Below are 15,322 nucleotides of genomic sequence, written 5' to 3'. Positions count from 1 at the left end.
TTTGAAATTGAGACTTCATTGAGCAAGATACATATATTCTTATGGTTCAAACCCTTCAAATCAAGGGTTCTCAATCTAACACAACAATAAAAAAATATCAAACCCTAAAATCTAAACATTTCATTGATAAATTGTTTACCTAAAACACAAAGTCTTAGTTGGTTTAGAATTTAGGTTTCTCCGTCGTCAATTACTGATCGTCGTCCGAAAACAGTTCGACCGTCGTGTTCCGAAAACAATTATTCGTAAAAGTGTAACTCAGCATTTATAAAAAAGAAAACAAAAACTATAAGAGGGTAACAGTTAAAACCAATTTTTACAAAAGCATTGACCTAGACTTTCTCTCTACCGACTAGGGATGGCAATTTGACCCGTTACCTGCGTTCCGGCCCGTTACCCGATTTATTCGGGTCGGGTAATACCCGTTCTTTTTGGGTAAACGGGTAAACGGGTAATACCCGTTAAGGTTTTAACGGGTCCGGGTACGGGTAACGGAATAGCCATCCCGTACCCGGTTATCCGGGACCCGACCCGTTAACTTTTAAATATTTAAAAATATAATAAATCATATGTTTACATAATTAGATGATATATTTTAAACATTGTTTTTAAAAAATATAATAAATCATATGTTTACCTAAAGATGATATATTATTTTTAAACTTTATATTGTTGATAGATTTTTATTTTATAAACGGGTAAGCGGGTCTACCCGACCCGCTACCCTTTTTTTAAACCGGGTAAACGGGTAACGGGTCCAACATTTTTAACCCGTTTACCCGGCGGGTATCCCCGTTACCCAGCCCGTCTCAAAATCCGGATAAACGGGTCCGGGTAACGGGTAAAAAATTATAACGGGTACGGATAACGGAATAGGTGTACCCGGCCTTACCCGTACCCGTTGCCATCCCTACCGATACAAAATCCATCATAAAATTGAAAGCATCATAAAAATTAAATAAGAAAAAGTAAGCGGACAAAGCCCAAAGCCCCAAACTAAAAGTCTTAAAAAATGGTGGCGTTGATGGTGGCGTCGAGCGCCGACCCGGCGTCGATCAACCCGGCCACGGCCCTGCTTTCCATGCCGGGATGGGACCAGCTTCCATGGCCGCCGGAGGAGGAACAGGCCATGAAAGCTTTCCGCAACGGCGACGCCCGGCTTCTGATCCACGGTAATAGTATCGTCAGAGAAGACGATCTCGATCGCCGCTGGGAAGCCGCCACCGGAGAAGAGGTCGGCGAGATCATCTTCTTCAGCCGCCACACCGCCGTCTCCAACCGCCCAGCTCTCACTGTTCACCCAATCGGTACCCCCTAATTTCTCGTTCTTCAATTGTTTCGAACTTGTTGGCATAATCAATCGATGACTAAGCATATGGCTAGGTTGGGGTTTAGAGATATACGGAAAGAAAAAACTAGAGTTACAGGAAGAAATCAGCTCTAGTACCGATCTTTGAACTTTAATTTGACTTAGACCTTTTCAAATTACTTGAACTTGTATTGGAGCCTCGGTTTCAAGATTACTTCGTCGTAGGATGTTCTTAAGGCTTGTCTGGTAATGGAGAGCTTGGTCGAGCTCGTCAATGGTGGGCTGTAGATGGCGAAACCATCAAAGATTGGTAGTTTTGGAATTTCAAGAGTTAGCCGGTATATATAGAATTTCTATCTTTAAAACCGGTAATCTTGTTGTTTTCCCAATAGTCTATATGCAATGATGATTATATGAAAGTGGTGAAATGACGCAGGCGTCCCTCACCTGCGGGAGGGTGACGTGGTGCCACAGGGCGGGAAGCCTGGGTGGGCAGCCGTGGTGAATCCTCGGATGGGGTCGTGGCTCAGACTCTTGAAGAAGATCGCTGAGTCTCGTAATCTTGTTCCCGAATTTGAGGTATAACTCTTTCTGTTCTTGTTCGAATCCACATGAAGATGGCGTTGACTGATTTTAATTCGATGATTGGATACAGATTACTTTGGAGGCCACTCATCACGGTCCGTTGACAAATAAGCCCACCATGTTTCTTGAGATCGGTAATCATTTGTGTATAGCGTTTATAGGATTTTATTTTTTGAAATGCATTTGATCATGAATCATGGTCTACTAGTTTGTTAGGCCTTATTTGTAGTATATAATAGACAAGAATTACTCTGAATTTAAAGTAAATAATTTATTATTAATTTTTTATCAGAAAATTTAAAGAAAATAATAGCATTTGATTCAGATTTTTTTCCCGATTCGCACAGGTAGTACAGAAGATTACTGGAAGAGAGAAGACGCTGCCCAAGCTATAGCTCAGGTTTGGAAAGTTATCTTTTTTTTTGCCTGAAGATTTGAGTCTTCCCTGTTACAAGTCGTGAACTTTTCTTTCACTTGTTCTTTCCTGTTATAATGACATCACATGAATGTGTGAATAGATCTTACAGACAACTGATCTATGGTTTCTCTCAACTACTTTGCTTGCAGCTAGTTTGGGAAGGACTCGGGCTCGGAGGAGAAGATGATGTTGGAAACTGGGCGAAGTAATATGCCATTTGATTTCTGATTTACTGCATATCGCAGGACAGTTATTTTTTTTTCAGGGGAGAAATCAAATCGGCTTAGTCTTACTGTTACGCTAAAATCTGAACTCAACTCGTAATTTATTTATTTATTTTGTTTTATGTTTCAGGGAGAATGAGAAGAAGAGAGTCCTTCTCGGCATAGGCGGTGGACATTATGCACCACGCCACATGGATATAGTTCTGTAAGTGACGAGTACGACGTCTCAATTGTATTTTCTTTTTTTAGTATCACGGTTTCAAGATAAATATTGCGACCTTGTCTCAGTATGTATGCGTTTCGACTCACATTGTGGGTAGGTCGTTCAGGTTATAGGATAATCGAGTAATTAGTTAAAAGTAGCCTAGGAGTGGACAGTGTAGAGGGAGAGATTCGTAGGCCGATTTGGTCTAATCATGAATTCAATTATAAATAATTAAATCGATTGGTGTACTTAATGATCTCGAGCTAGATAAATTGCCTAATTTTTGTCTGTGTTTGAGTATCTTATTTGGATTACGACCATAGGAAAGATGGCGTTTGGGTCGGCCATTTACTCTCGGGATATTCTCTGCCAATGGAAGATCAAAATCAGTCAAAAGCGGGAAAAGTTGCTGAAAACATTGGCGGGACTTGGAGAGAATCAATCAAAGCAGCATTTGAGGCAACGAAAGTAAGCTTCCCCGGTGGAGAAATTATTGCCCATCTTGATCACAAGTGAGTTCACCTACCAAAACTCTAAAAGCTTCTGAACAACCAAAATATTTGCTTTCTTATTATAAAAGAGCTGCTCTGGGTTTCCATTTTAGACTGCTATATCTCTCATAGTTATCAGACATTTTTTTTTGTGCATTATAGCTACTAGCCATTTAAAATTGGACTCTCTATAAATAGTTATATGAAAACTCAAGTTTTGCCATATAATCAACCTTCGATAAATTTTAAGTAAATAGCTACGAGATTTTATTAACAAAGCAAAAAAAAAAAAACATTAATAGTTGTAAATAATAGTTAATAATTATAAAGAAATCGTCAAATTACGTAAATGAAGTCCTAAATACATCCAAATAATGGCACATCACCATAATCCATAATCCATAATGACTATTTATTTAGAATTTACAAAAAGTTAGTTATTTAGCAAATTTCCAAATTTTAGTGACTTAGTTACTTATAAATTTGTTTAAAATTAGGATTTTGCCAAAACGTCAAGGTTTCACATTTAATGATAATTATTTTTGGCACTGTTTGGCATAACTTTGCTTAAAAAAGTGCTTTTTAAATTTTACCTTTGAAAAAAATTATTTTTATAAAAGCAGACGAGTGTTTGATAAATTGTTTTTAAATTAATTTTTGCTAGTAAAAATAAAAACAAATTTAGCATTTGGTAAAATAAACATGATTATAAAAAAAATCAAAATAAACATCTATTAAATAATTATTAATATAGTGATTCATATGAATAGACATATTTTGAAGTTAATAATAATTATTAATATTTATACGTAATAAAATTATACATATTTATATTTAATAAATAAAATTAAGAGTTTTGTAAATGACTAAGCCAATTCAAACCTAAGAATTTCATTCTGTCATACGTTTCAAATTTTTTTGATTTATAGTCATTCTGCTTATGTGTCACATTGTTTATACCATTTTTATCCTTATTAATTAGTTAATATAATTTATTTTCGAAATTAATAAAATCTAATTTATTATTCAAAATCCCTAATTATTAGGATCTCAGTTATCTCTCTATCTCTCTCTCTATTTTTCATGTTCACTCTCTCTCTCCTCTCTCTCTTTCTCTCTCTCGTCACATTTTTTTAACCATGGACAAATGTCAAAATAATAAAAACCGCAGTTAATAATCGTTAATAAATGTTAATAGGTTTCTGCTTTAACTAATAGTCGGTAATAACTGTTAATAGGTTTCTGGTAGTTTCTGCTTTAACTAATAGTCGGTAATAACTGTTAATAGGTTTCTGGTAGAAACCTATTAACAGTTATTACCGACTATTAACTGCGATATGCTATTTTTTTTAACCTCTGTTATGGCTAAAAATGTAATAAAGAGAGAGAGAGAGAGAGAGAGAGAGAGAGAGAGAGAGAGAGAGAGAGTATTTAGGTATAATTAAATTATTTTCATTTAATTTATTTTTGGTAAAGAATTAGGGGAAAAAATAAGGGTAATTATGTCTTGTTTCATCAAAGATTGACTAATTATCAAATATTATTAAAACGTTAGCTATTTCACAATTTTAAGTTTTAAAAAGGCTAATAAGCTAGAGCGCCCTAAAATTAATAGTTAAAATGTAGAAATAATTTTTTATATTAATTTACATTGTATATACATGTATTATGTATATATAAATTACATGAACCATAAAATATGGATAGTTGTTTTGTAGGTTTAAATGCCTCTCTCTCTCTCTCTCTCTCTCTCTCTCTCTCTCTCTCTCTCTCTCTCTCTCTCTCTCTCTCTCTCTCTCTCTCTCTCTCTATATATATATATATATATATATATATATAAAGTTCACATATTACCGAAAACCAAAAAAATAACTTAAATAAAACTCTTTAGAAGTGATGAGAGAAATAGGGAGAGTAAATAACAGAGAAATGAAAGAGTAAAAATGTAGAATCGGGATGAAATTTCCCTTCATCATCTACATGTATTTATAATAGATTATGTGTACATTAGTTAACAAGTTAGGTAAAAGGTAATTAATTATTTACTCTATGTTCTTGACTTTTGAGCATACCAACTATTTACAACACTCGCGTTTCGGAATGCTCATTAATACATTTATCGTTAAAAACCTTGCAAGAAAAATCCCAGTGGAATAAAAACCTCAGTAAGAGAAAAAAGAGTACAGCTACGCAAAGCTCCCCCTGATGGAGACATGAGTGCGTTCTTTTATAAATCTTGCTATCGTAAATCAATCGTTCTTTGAAGGTAACGAAGCTCATGTTCAACCCCATTCTAGTGTCTCTTTGTAGGAGATGAGCTAAATCTTGCTAAATGTTGTCGCACGAAAAAAAAAACTATTTCATGCTACATGCGGATCGACCCAAGGTCAGACCAAGTGACCGCACCCAAGCTACTTTGGTTGAAAACTCGAAAGTTCTTCTTATGAGTTGTTCACGTACCTGAGCGCAGCAAGATCAAGTCACAACATAGTTCAATACGTGTCTGATCGCTATATGAAGCGCGGAACCTGAAAGGTGTGCTCGACAGAGGAAACATAGGAGAAGTCCTCGACGATGTTTTAGACTCTAGAATCGAGGGGCCCGAGAGAGAATGTGTGTTTTCTCAAGGAAGAGAGGAATTCTTATGAGAGAATTATTGGGAATAATTTTGTAGAAGATTAACGACTCGATTAGAGGAAACTGTGTATTGAATGTCTCTGGCAGCGTTTCAGAACTCTAAGAGTGAATAATTTTGAAGAAGAATGAATGTCTCTTTCATCCTCTCTGATGAGGAGTATTTATAGTGGATGTGGAGGTCTAGAAGGGCCTCTGGACACACCTCATGCAGCGCGCAGCGGATTTGGAGCGCTCATTAGCGCGTCGCGTCTAGTAGGCCGGCGCAAAAAGATCGTAAAAACCATAAATCGGATCGGATCGGTGATTTTTAGACCGCGGTCCGGTTTAAAACAGTTTTTTTTTTCGTCCGGATTTTTATATATGGAACCGAATGGTCTTCCAAGCTTCAGGGGTGTTGTGACTTCATGAGTGACTTTGTTTTCAACTTGTCCTTTTGGGACGTCAATTTGTGCATGAGCATTTGCAGTTGTAATGTATGATTTAGTCACTCTCTTTATGTTTGTAAACGTATCAAGAAGCTGATTTGCAATACCTTGCAAGTGTACAATCCTTTGCACTTCTCATTCAGTCTTTTGTAAATGATCAAGATGCAATAATGTTGGTACATACCAAGTAATTTCTCTTTTCAGTTGGTTTATTTCTCCCCTAATACTGAGAAATTTTCTTCATCAAACTGGCAATCAACAAAACGTGTTGTAAAAACATCATCAGTTTGAGGTTTTAGATATCTAACAATTGACGGACTATCGTACCTTACATAAATTTCAAGCCTTTGAGCTATCATCTTTTTTCTTTGAGGTGGTGCTATAGGCACATAAACAGCACATCAAAAAATTCTCAGATGAGAAATATTTGGTACTTGGCCGAATGCAAGTTGCAGAATGGAGTGTTTATGATATGCAATTGGTTGGATGCGAATTAATGCATAAGCATGTAATATTGCATGACCCCATATTGAAGCGGGCAACTTTTTTCTCCTTATTAATGGTCTAGTAATAAGTTGGAGGCGCTTGATTAGCGATTTAGCTAGACCATTTTATGTATGTATAAGAGTAACATGATGCTAAACATCAATCCCGACTGACATACAATAATTATTGAATGTTTGAGATGTAAATTCATTGACATCATCGAGCATAATTTTCTTAATTGTATGCCAGGAAATGGAGCTTGTAATTTGATTATATGGGCAAGTAATTTCCCCAATGTTATATTGCGAGTTGATAACAGACAAACACGTGACTATTTGTTAAATGCATCTATCAATACCATGAAGTATCGAAATGGTCCAGACGGTGGGTGAATAAACTCATATATGTCACCTTGAATATGTTCAAGCGAAACATAGGTGATTCTATTTCAACTTTTCCCAGTGAACACCTTAAGATAAGTTTTCTGAGAGAACAAGTTTTACATGGAAAAATATTACCTTGAGGGATCTCCTGACCCTTTGATAGATGCCATATATATTTTCAATAATTTTTCGCATCGTAATTGAACTAGGATGACTAAACAATTATGCGATGTAGTTAAAATTGAAGAATAAATAGCTACTGAATTTTATTCTATTGCATTTATATACGTGTAGTGCAATCCAAGATGGTGCACCCATGTCTGCACAAAGGCGCTCCACACTTCAACTTTCAGAAAACATATTCATGACATTGGAATGCGTAAATTGCAAGATTTATAAAAGAATGCACCCATGTCTGCATCAGGGGGAGCTTTGCGTAGTTGTAGTATTTTTTCCCTTACTGATGTTTTTATCCCACTAGATTTTTACTAATATGGTTTTTAACGAGACAGCATGAACACATAAATGTATTAATGAGCATCCCAAATGAGGTCTGTTGTTAATAGTTGGTATGCTCAAAAGTCAAGAACATGAAGTAATTAATTAATTAGCATATACATAATTTGTTGACTAATGTACACATAATCTACTATAAATACATGTAGATGATGAAGTAAAATTTTATCCTGGTTCTACATTTTTTCTCTTTCATTTCTCTCTATCATTCACTCTCTCTACTTTTCTCTTCTAAATTTCCTACATTATTAGTGTTTAAAGAGTTTTTTTTTTTACTTAAGTAATTTCTTTGGTTTTCATAACATACATACGTATATATATGTATCAATATATATATATATATATATATATATACGTATATATATGTATCAATATATATATATATAACATTGTATACAGCTGTTTATTATGCATGCTAACAGTGACTAGTTAAAACAGTGGTAATTTTTATTAATGTTGAATTAGAGCATATTAGTAAATTAATAGACAAAGTTTTTTAAACTTTTTCAAATTTACGTTGATTTGTTAGAAGCGCTTTTGCAACTTTTTTTTTTAAGTTATTTTTATCAAATAGAAAAAAAAGTTAGCTTTAGAAAAAAGCTAAATCCAACTTTATAAGCTCTGCAAACAATGCTGTTATTATAACACTAATACGTTGACACTTTAATGTCCAAAACCACACTCAAATTTGTTCATGGGTATTAAGCATTTTATTTTGATTTGTTTTTAACTTAACTTCTTTGTGGCAGGAGTTTCAAGAGCTGGCAGAAAAATGCCATAATCACATTCTTGGGACAACAGAACATTAAAATCGGAAAACCAATTGATTTTTTCTGAACAATGTTGACAATGTCGCGTCGATCATGATCTCGACAGGCCACTGTAAATTTTATCAACTTTACCAACCCAACGAGATTTACTGAATGAGTTGAAGTTTTTAACCATGATGATCAAAATAAAAATCGTCTCAAGGAATGCTCAGTAGTATAATTGGATTTCCTGACATGAGTTATATTTTTCTCAACTTCAATGTAAAGAGTTATAATATATGATTATCTAATATATGATTATAGATAATGACACCATATATATAATAGAAACGTTTGTGTTTCTATGAATTGCTTGGGGGGGACTGTGGCCTACTGTGGCTGTCCAACAGATATATTATGTATTGATTGATAACTTTTACAAGAGAATCTTACTATTTATCTAAGATTTATAAAACGTTGGTTATTTAGAATGTCAAACGTTTAAATTGGTTATTTTCCTAATGGACTTATAAAACAATGTCCAACCAAATTTTTTTTTTTTGTCTACCGGTAATTCTACACCACCTCCACCAATAACAAATGCCCTTAAAAAAACACTCCGATTTTATATTTATTTCACGACATTTTAAGCCAGAATTATATATATATATATATATATATATATATATATATATATATATATATATATATATATATGCTTTATCCATCGATCCCTGCGAAAGTGTGAGATTACTGGTACGTTTTTTTTTTTTACCAATCTAAAACTCTTCAAATTACAAGCAATAACATCATGAATTTTCAAATCCGGAAATTCAGCTGTTAAACTTTTACATTGTAGTCTTTTTAGTGGTACATATATGTACACAGGACTTACAAAAAAAATTAAAAGAAATTTTAAGTGTACTCACTTAGATTTGATTCTCCTTTAATTGTAGATTGTGAATGTTATAAACGAACTCAAAAGATGTATCTAGCAAATCTCTACTTGATTCTTATTTCATTTTGACTACTTCATAGGCATACACTAATACTTAAATTGCTTAAAACTTAAAGAACGTATACTTTATTATATAAACTTACTATGATTAAATGATACAACAGAAATCCTTCACATCTCTTCGGTGGACATAAATTCCAACAGAATGCTGAAGATGCCTGAACATTTTTATATGTTTGACGATGATATCGCAGACGACTTGAGCGTGGGTTAAAATTTGAAAAAAAAAAAGTTAAGAGATCACATCGATAGGTGAATGTAAAAGCATGAACGCTTCTATCCTTTTTCGTTGGAGGTTTACGTCCGCAGTCGCAACTCCTAACGGGTAGATGTTAATCACTTTTCGAGCGGCTGAGGAAGAGAGGTATACAAGAGGCTTTGACTCAATTTGACCTATCTTTAAGAAGTGATTAGTCGATTCTATTGTTTTAAAAAAGAGGGACGGTCTAAACTATGTATAATTTCACAAAATCGAGATGCGACAATCGCTCATAAATTTGTTATATCTTTGGAATAATAAAAAATCAAGGTTTATTTTTAAGAAATCTCACTAATTGCTTTAAAAACAGAAAATTGCTTATAAAATCAAAATCTCGCTTCTAATTATAAGCCACTCTAAATGTTTTCTACTTCTAAAATTCATTTATAGTGGCGTAGTATTTTTTGTAAAATCAAGCAATCGTTACATTTGTCGGTATCAATATTTTAAACTTTCATTTAAACTCGAGTAGAAATCGCTTGGTATCGAAAATCATTAGATGAATTTCGATGCTGCATTAACTTCCTTATAATATTTTGTCTTTTGCTGTCAAACAAAATCAAAGTGGTTCTACTTTTAAACTTTCTCTAAATATTTAATTTTCTAGAGTTAGTCGTTGAAAGCTGCTAAAGAATTCTCATTATTTTTAATGAGATTACAATAATAAGCCATGGCGTAAACTAACTAATCCCCAGCACAATATTACTTGGTAACCATTTTTTTTTTCTTTTAATTTCTTTCGTGTTTTGAGCTCTCAAACGAATACATGTAATTTATAGGGAAATTGCTCTAAATAGGAGTAAATAAAAGGCTTTTTACTTTTTTGGACTTTTTTTCAAAAAGGTCACAAATAGGACTTGGTAATTAATTTTGATTTATGTAATTACCCTTTTACCCCCGTGAATATTAAAATTTAAATAAAAAATGTTACTATTTTATTAATGACCGGATTTATTACCTTGCCTCCACGTCACCTTCCTCTTCATTTACCTTGCCTCCACGTCACCTTCCTCTTCATTTCTTCATTGACCGAGTTTAACCAGAAGAGAGAGAGAGAGAGTGAGAGCGAGCGACAAAAAAAAAAAAAACCGTCCAACTTCCTTAACCAAATCGTCTCGATTTGTTTTTCAAACTCCATAATCTCTTCGTCACTCTCATCCATTCTTCGCCCAAGAAATGAAGATAAAGAACAAGTCGCCGACCAAACGCCCCCCTAAAGTTCCAAAACCAAACCCTAAAAATAGGAGTCTTCCTCAATCATCGGCTGAAACTCCACCTCCAGTGACGCATGCATCCCCGCGTCGGAGTCCACGCGTGACTTTTGGCTCGGAGTCACCAATGCAAAACTCCCCGGCGAAGAAATGGAAGAAGGTTCTTGCGCCGCCGAAGAAGAAGAGGAAGGTGGTTCTTGAGTCGCCTTCAAATTCTGACTCCTCTGTTCCTTGTACATCCGAGAGACATCAGAAGGTGAGTTTTTTTACTTGCATGTTAATTTTGTGTTGATTATGTGTGGATTTTGTGTTGATTCATGGGTTTGCATGTTTATTGTGTGTTTCATGTAACTGTTAGTTTGACAAAAGTGTTCATTTTTTACGTTATTGGGGATTATGTGTGTATTTTGTAAGAAAATTAGATTTTTCTAGGCTTGCTCATATTAGATGTAGGTTCTATGAATTGTTTTGTGTCACACATTTCTGGGTATCGTGATAATTGTGTCATGAAATTTATGGATTTCTGTGACAATTGTGTCACGAAATATATGGGTTTCGTGACACCTATGTGACGAAATTTCTGGGTATCGTGACAACTATATCACGAATTTCTGGGTATCGTGACAACTATGTCACGATACCCTGAAATTCGTGACACAATTGTAGCGAACCCCATAAATTTCGTGACATAGGTGTCACGAAACCCTAAAAATGTCGTGACACAATTATCACGAAACGCAGAAGTTTCGTGACACAAGAGTCACGAAACCCAGAAATGTCGTGACACAATTGTCACGAAAACCACAATGTTTATGTGTTTAATGTTCCAACTCATATGTGTTTAATGTTTTAACTTTTATGTGTTTAATGTTGTAATTTTTAGGGTTTCATACGAAGGATAAAAGAAGATGAAATAGAGTCCGGCTACTCGTTCAACTTCCATGGGAACTTGGACGATTTCGAAAAGGAGACCGGCATGACCGCCAACCAAAAAGACTTATTCAAAAAGACGTGTTTTGGGCAGTTTCTAGACATGCCCTTGATAACAAAATCGTCCAGAATAATAAGCCATTTGGTGTTGAGATCTGGTTATTATGATGAGGCCGGTGCATCTAACGATTCTCTGGTCATGGAGATTGGTGGAAGACCCCGCGAGTTCACCAAAGAGCACTTTTCCCTGATCACAGGGTTAAGATTCAGCGAAAACTACGCAGAACAACCACGGTACGCTAATGTGGTTGAGGGAGGGCTATACAATGTCACCTTCTGTAATGGTGCTCTTTGCCGGAAAAGGGCCAACATTGGTGCAGTCCTTGAGAGTAGCCACGAATGGCCAGATGAGAGGAGGGTGAGACTACTCCTCCTCCACTTTCTGTACAATGTTCTCTTGGCGGCCGAGAAGACCGTCAACCTCCCCTGCGATAGCTACATCAAAATGGTGGATGACCCGGTTGTTTTCAACAACTACCCATGGGGAGACGTCGCCTGGAACTTCTTTCTAGGTTCTATCGTGGGCTTTGTGAGCAAGGCCAAGACCATCAAGGAGGGTAAGAACCCAAAACTCCACCTGCCGGGTTTCGTGCTCCCACTCCAGATATGGGGTTACGAGTGCATCCCACGATTCGTGGAGCTGGAGTTCGCCTCAATACTCGTTGCCGACGCAACGCCGCTGATGAGGCGTTGGGCTACTAAATCAGGGAAGGTCTTGGAGTCCCAACTACAAAAGATTCGATTCCAAGAGGTATGAATATGATTGATAAGAATATGTACATTTAATTAAATTTTGATTAACTTCGGACCTCTTCCAGATCGAATTCAAGCCGATCGGTGGTGAGGTAGAGTCTGCGAAAACTGCGAGGACTGTTGTGAGCCCTTCTGAGAAGAGGGGGAAGAAGAAAAAAGAAGACATTGTTGCATCATCATCAATTGAGGTAATGGTTTCTTAAGTAAAGTAAATTCGTGATTTTATGGCACGAGTATACGTGATGTCGTGACATCTACGTCACGAAAGTATGTCACGAATATAATTGATTTCGTGACTTGTATGTCACGAAAATACTTAATTTCGTGATTCTATTCTCATACAAAATTATTTGTACATTGCAGATACGCATGTCCGCAATGGAAAAGGATCTGAAACATTTCAGAATTGAGTTTCTTGAGTGGAAGAAGCAGTTTTCCACTGAAATGCGATCCATTTCAGAAACCTTGAAAGAGGTTCTGGACAAGCAACAATCTCAGGATGATGATTTTGTCAACCTCCAGAAATATGAGGAGGAGGTGACGGAGAAGCAAGGAGAAGAAGAAGAGAACAAGGAAGAGGAAAAGGACAAAGAAGAAGTGAAGGACAAAGAAGATGAGAAGGACAAAGAAGAGAACAAGGGAGAGGAGAAGGACAAAGAAGAGGAGAATGACAAAGAAGAGGAGAAGGAAGAAGTAGTTGTGGACAAATCAAATGAGTTGGAGAACAAAGAAGCCGAGAAAAATGATGAAGATCAGCCATCTATTGGAGGCCAATGTAAAGAAGATGATCTGCAGAAGAAAAAAGATGATAGTGAAGATGACGAAGACGGTGGGAGAGGTCCTGAAGATGAAGGGCCAAAAGAAGTAGACAGGAACCAAACGCACGCTGATGGCGGCGAGGACCAGACCCAAGCCGGCGAGGACCAGGCCCGAGCTGAAGAGACCCAGGAGTCTAAAACGCCTGTGCGACGTCCAGAGGCGGCTGATGAGGTCTGTTCCTCGTTGTTGAAGATGCCTGGAAAGCTCATAATGATTTCATCATCTGATGAAAAGCCTACTCGCCATAGGAGGGCGCCAGCGGTCTTCACACCGACACCCGCGCCGGCTGTGTTTACGAGGTTCACACGACCACTTCGGCCACCGTCAGTCTATCCATTCTCCTACCCTAAAGACGAGATTTCTGTGGGAGATATTGCAGCAATGGCTAAATGGATTAAAGTTGGTCTTAAATCGAATCACAAAAATGCGTAAGTATCTTTCTCCTTCTTACATATATTGTCTGGTAATTTTAAATAAAAATGAGATCTAATACTTGTGATTTTTCAGCAGTCCGAAGTACAAGTCACCAGAAGAAGATTTATCTCCCTCGTTCCATTTTACGGTGGTTGAGATTACATCGAAGACGTGGTTTTACTCTTTGTGGACCCCGGTTGAGTGGCTTACGGGAGAGGTACGTCCGCTCAACCAGGTTTTTTAGAGCCAGGGATGACAAACACCACTGCACTTCGTGACGTTTTTTGTTTTTTGTTTGTGTCAATGTAAATAGATAAAACCATGATTTTTCTAGCTTTGTTGTGACCTGTTTTTTATTTGGTTTTTTGAACTTCATGTAATAAATTCTATATGTCGTGACACTGAATTTCTGAACCTGGATTTATTTGTTGTGACCTGTTTTTTATTTGGTTTTTTGAACTTCATGTAATAGTCAACTGCATTTATTTGTTGTTAATATTTAGTACGTGACAACATTGTCACCAGAAACTGTGTTGTTGTCACCACATGAAGATAAGAATCTGGTGACAATATTATCACGAAGTGAACACTTATATGTCACTGATTTCTGTGAATTTTTTATTTTGCAGCATATGGACGTCATTTTCTACTACTTGAGAAAGAAGGGGAAGTATGGAAATGTCCGAAAGCCGTTTACGACAACCAACTCGTACTTTCTACCAATGCTCACCCGATGCCATGATGCTTGGTCCAAAGCGAAGAACAAGGACGTGTTTGATTGGACGGACCATTTAGTTGTGCTTGACTACATAACTGCCGAAAAACAAACAGGTTTTGCAAACACTCCATGGGCAGATGTTAACACTATCTACGTCCCTGTCCATGTGCCGGACCACTGGCTCCTTGTCGTAATTTCCCTAAGCCGTAGAGCGCTAACAATATACGACTCTATGGACTCGAAGTATGCACGCAATGTTCGTGATAGCATACAGATGATGGCGGATTTTATCCCCATTGTGTTGGCCGTCGTCGATTTGGGAGATGGCAACTCGGAGCCATTTAAAATAGTAATAGCGCCTATGCCACAACAATCCAATGGGTAAGATCTCTTCTCATATCATGTTCTATTTTGATGTATATTTAATACTAGTAAGCAACCATGAACAGGGGAGACTGTGGCATGTTTTGCGTAAAGGCCGCCGAATTTATGATCCATGGGATTCCGGTGAGTAGTTTGCATCAAGACAATATTTCCATGTACAGAAAGAAGATGGCAACCGAGTTGTACAAGCACGGGGCATTAAAGATGGCAAACAATGTTGAGTCAGACGAAGAGAATTGAAAGTAGGAGAAGCGATTAGTGATCCAAACTTTTTAAATAGGGTGAAGTGTATTGTTTTGGAATGTCTTTGTGATGGCGGTGTGACTCT

At 36.5% G+C, this 15,322-nt stretch overlaps 1 protein-coding gene across 4 annotated transcripts; it reads left to right on the top strand.

Moving 5' to 3' along the window:
• Positions 1-920: 920 nt before the first annotated feature.
• Positions 921-8,779, top strand: GEK1 (D-aminoacyl-tRNA deacylase). Of its 4 annotated transcripts, XM_089609236.1 has the most exons (9): positions 1,036-1,307; positions 1,535-1,647; positions 1,746-1,888; positions 1,965-2,028; positions 2,242-2,294; positions 2,462-2,517; positions 2,667-2,741; positions 3,065-3,253; positions 7,458-7,793. In XM_089609236.1, the coding sequence occupies exons 2-9, from the start codon at positions 1,584-1,586 to the stop codon at positions 7,642-7,644; spliced, it is 831 nt and encodes a 276-aa protein (XP_089465362.1). In that variant the 5' UTR covers positions 1,036-1,307; positions 1,535-1,583; the 3' UTR covers positions 7,645-7,793. The 4 variants fall into 4 exon arrangements, with proteins under 4 accessions (XP_089465359.1, XP_089465361.1, XP_089465360.1 ...); XM_089609233.1 differs by lacking the exon at positions 1,535-1,647 and having other exon boundaries at positions 921-1,307; positions 7,458-7,791; XM_089609235.1 differs by lacking the exons at positions 1,535-1,647; positions 7,458-7,793 and adding an exon at positions 5,530-6,485 and having other exon boundaries at positions 926-1,307.
• Positions 8,780-15,322: the final 6,543 nt, after the last annotated feature.

Source organism: Urtica dioica, chromosome 3 (genome assembly GCF_054948205.1).
Source record: "Urtica dioica subsp. dioica isolate 48M chromosome 3, U.dioica_male_clone48M_v1_H2, whole genome shotgun sequence".
NCBI lineage: Eukaryota > Viridiplantae > Streptophyta > Magnoliopsida > Rosales > Urticaceae > Urtica > Urtica dioica.
This window is presented reverse-complemented; position numbering and strand designations above follow the sequence as displayed.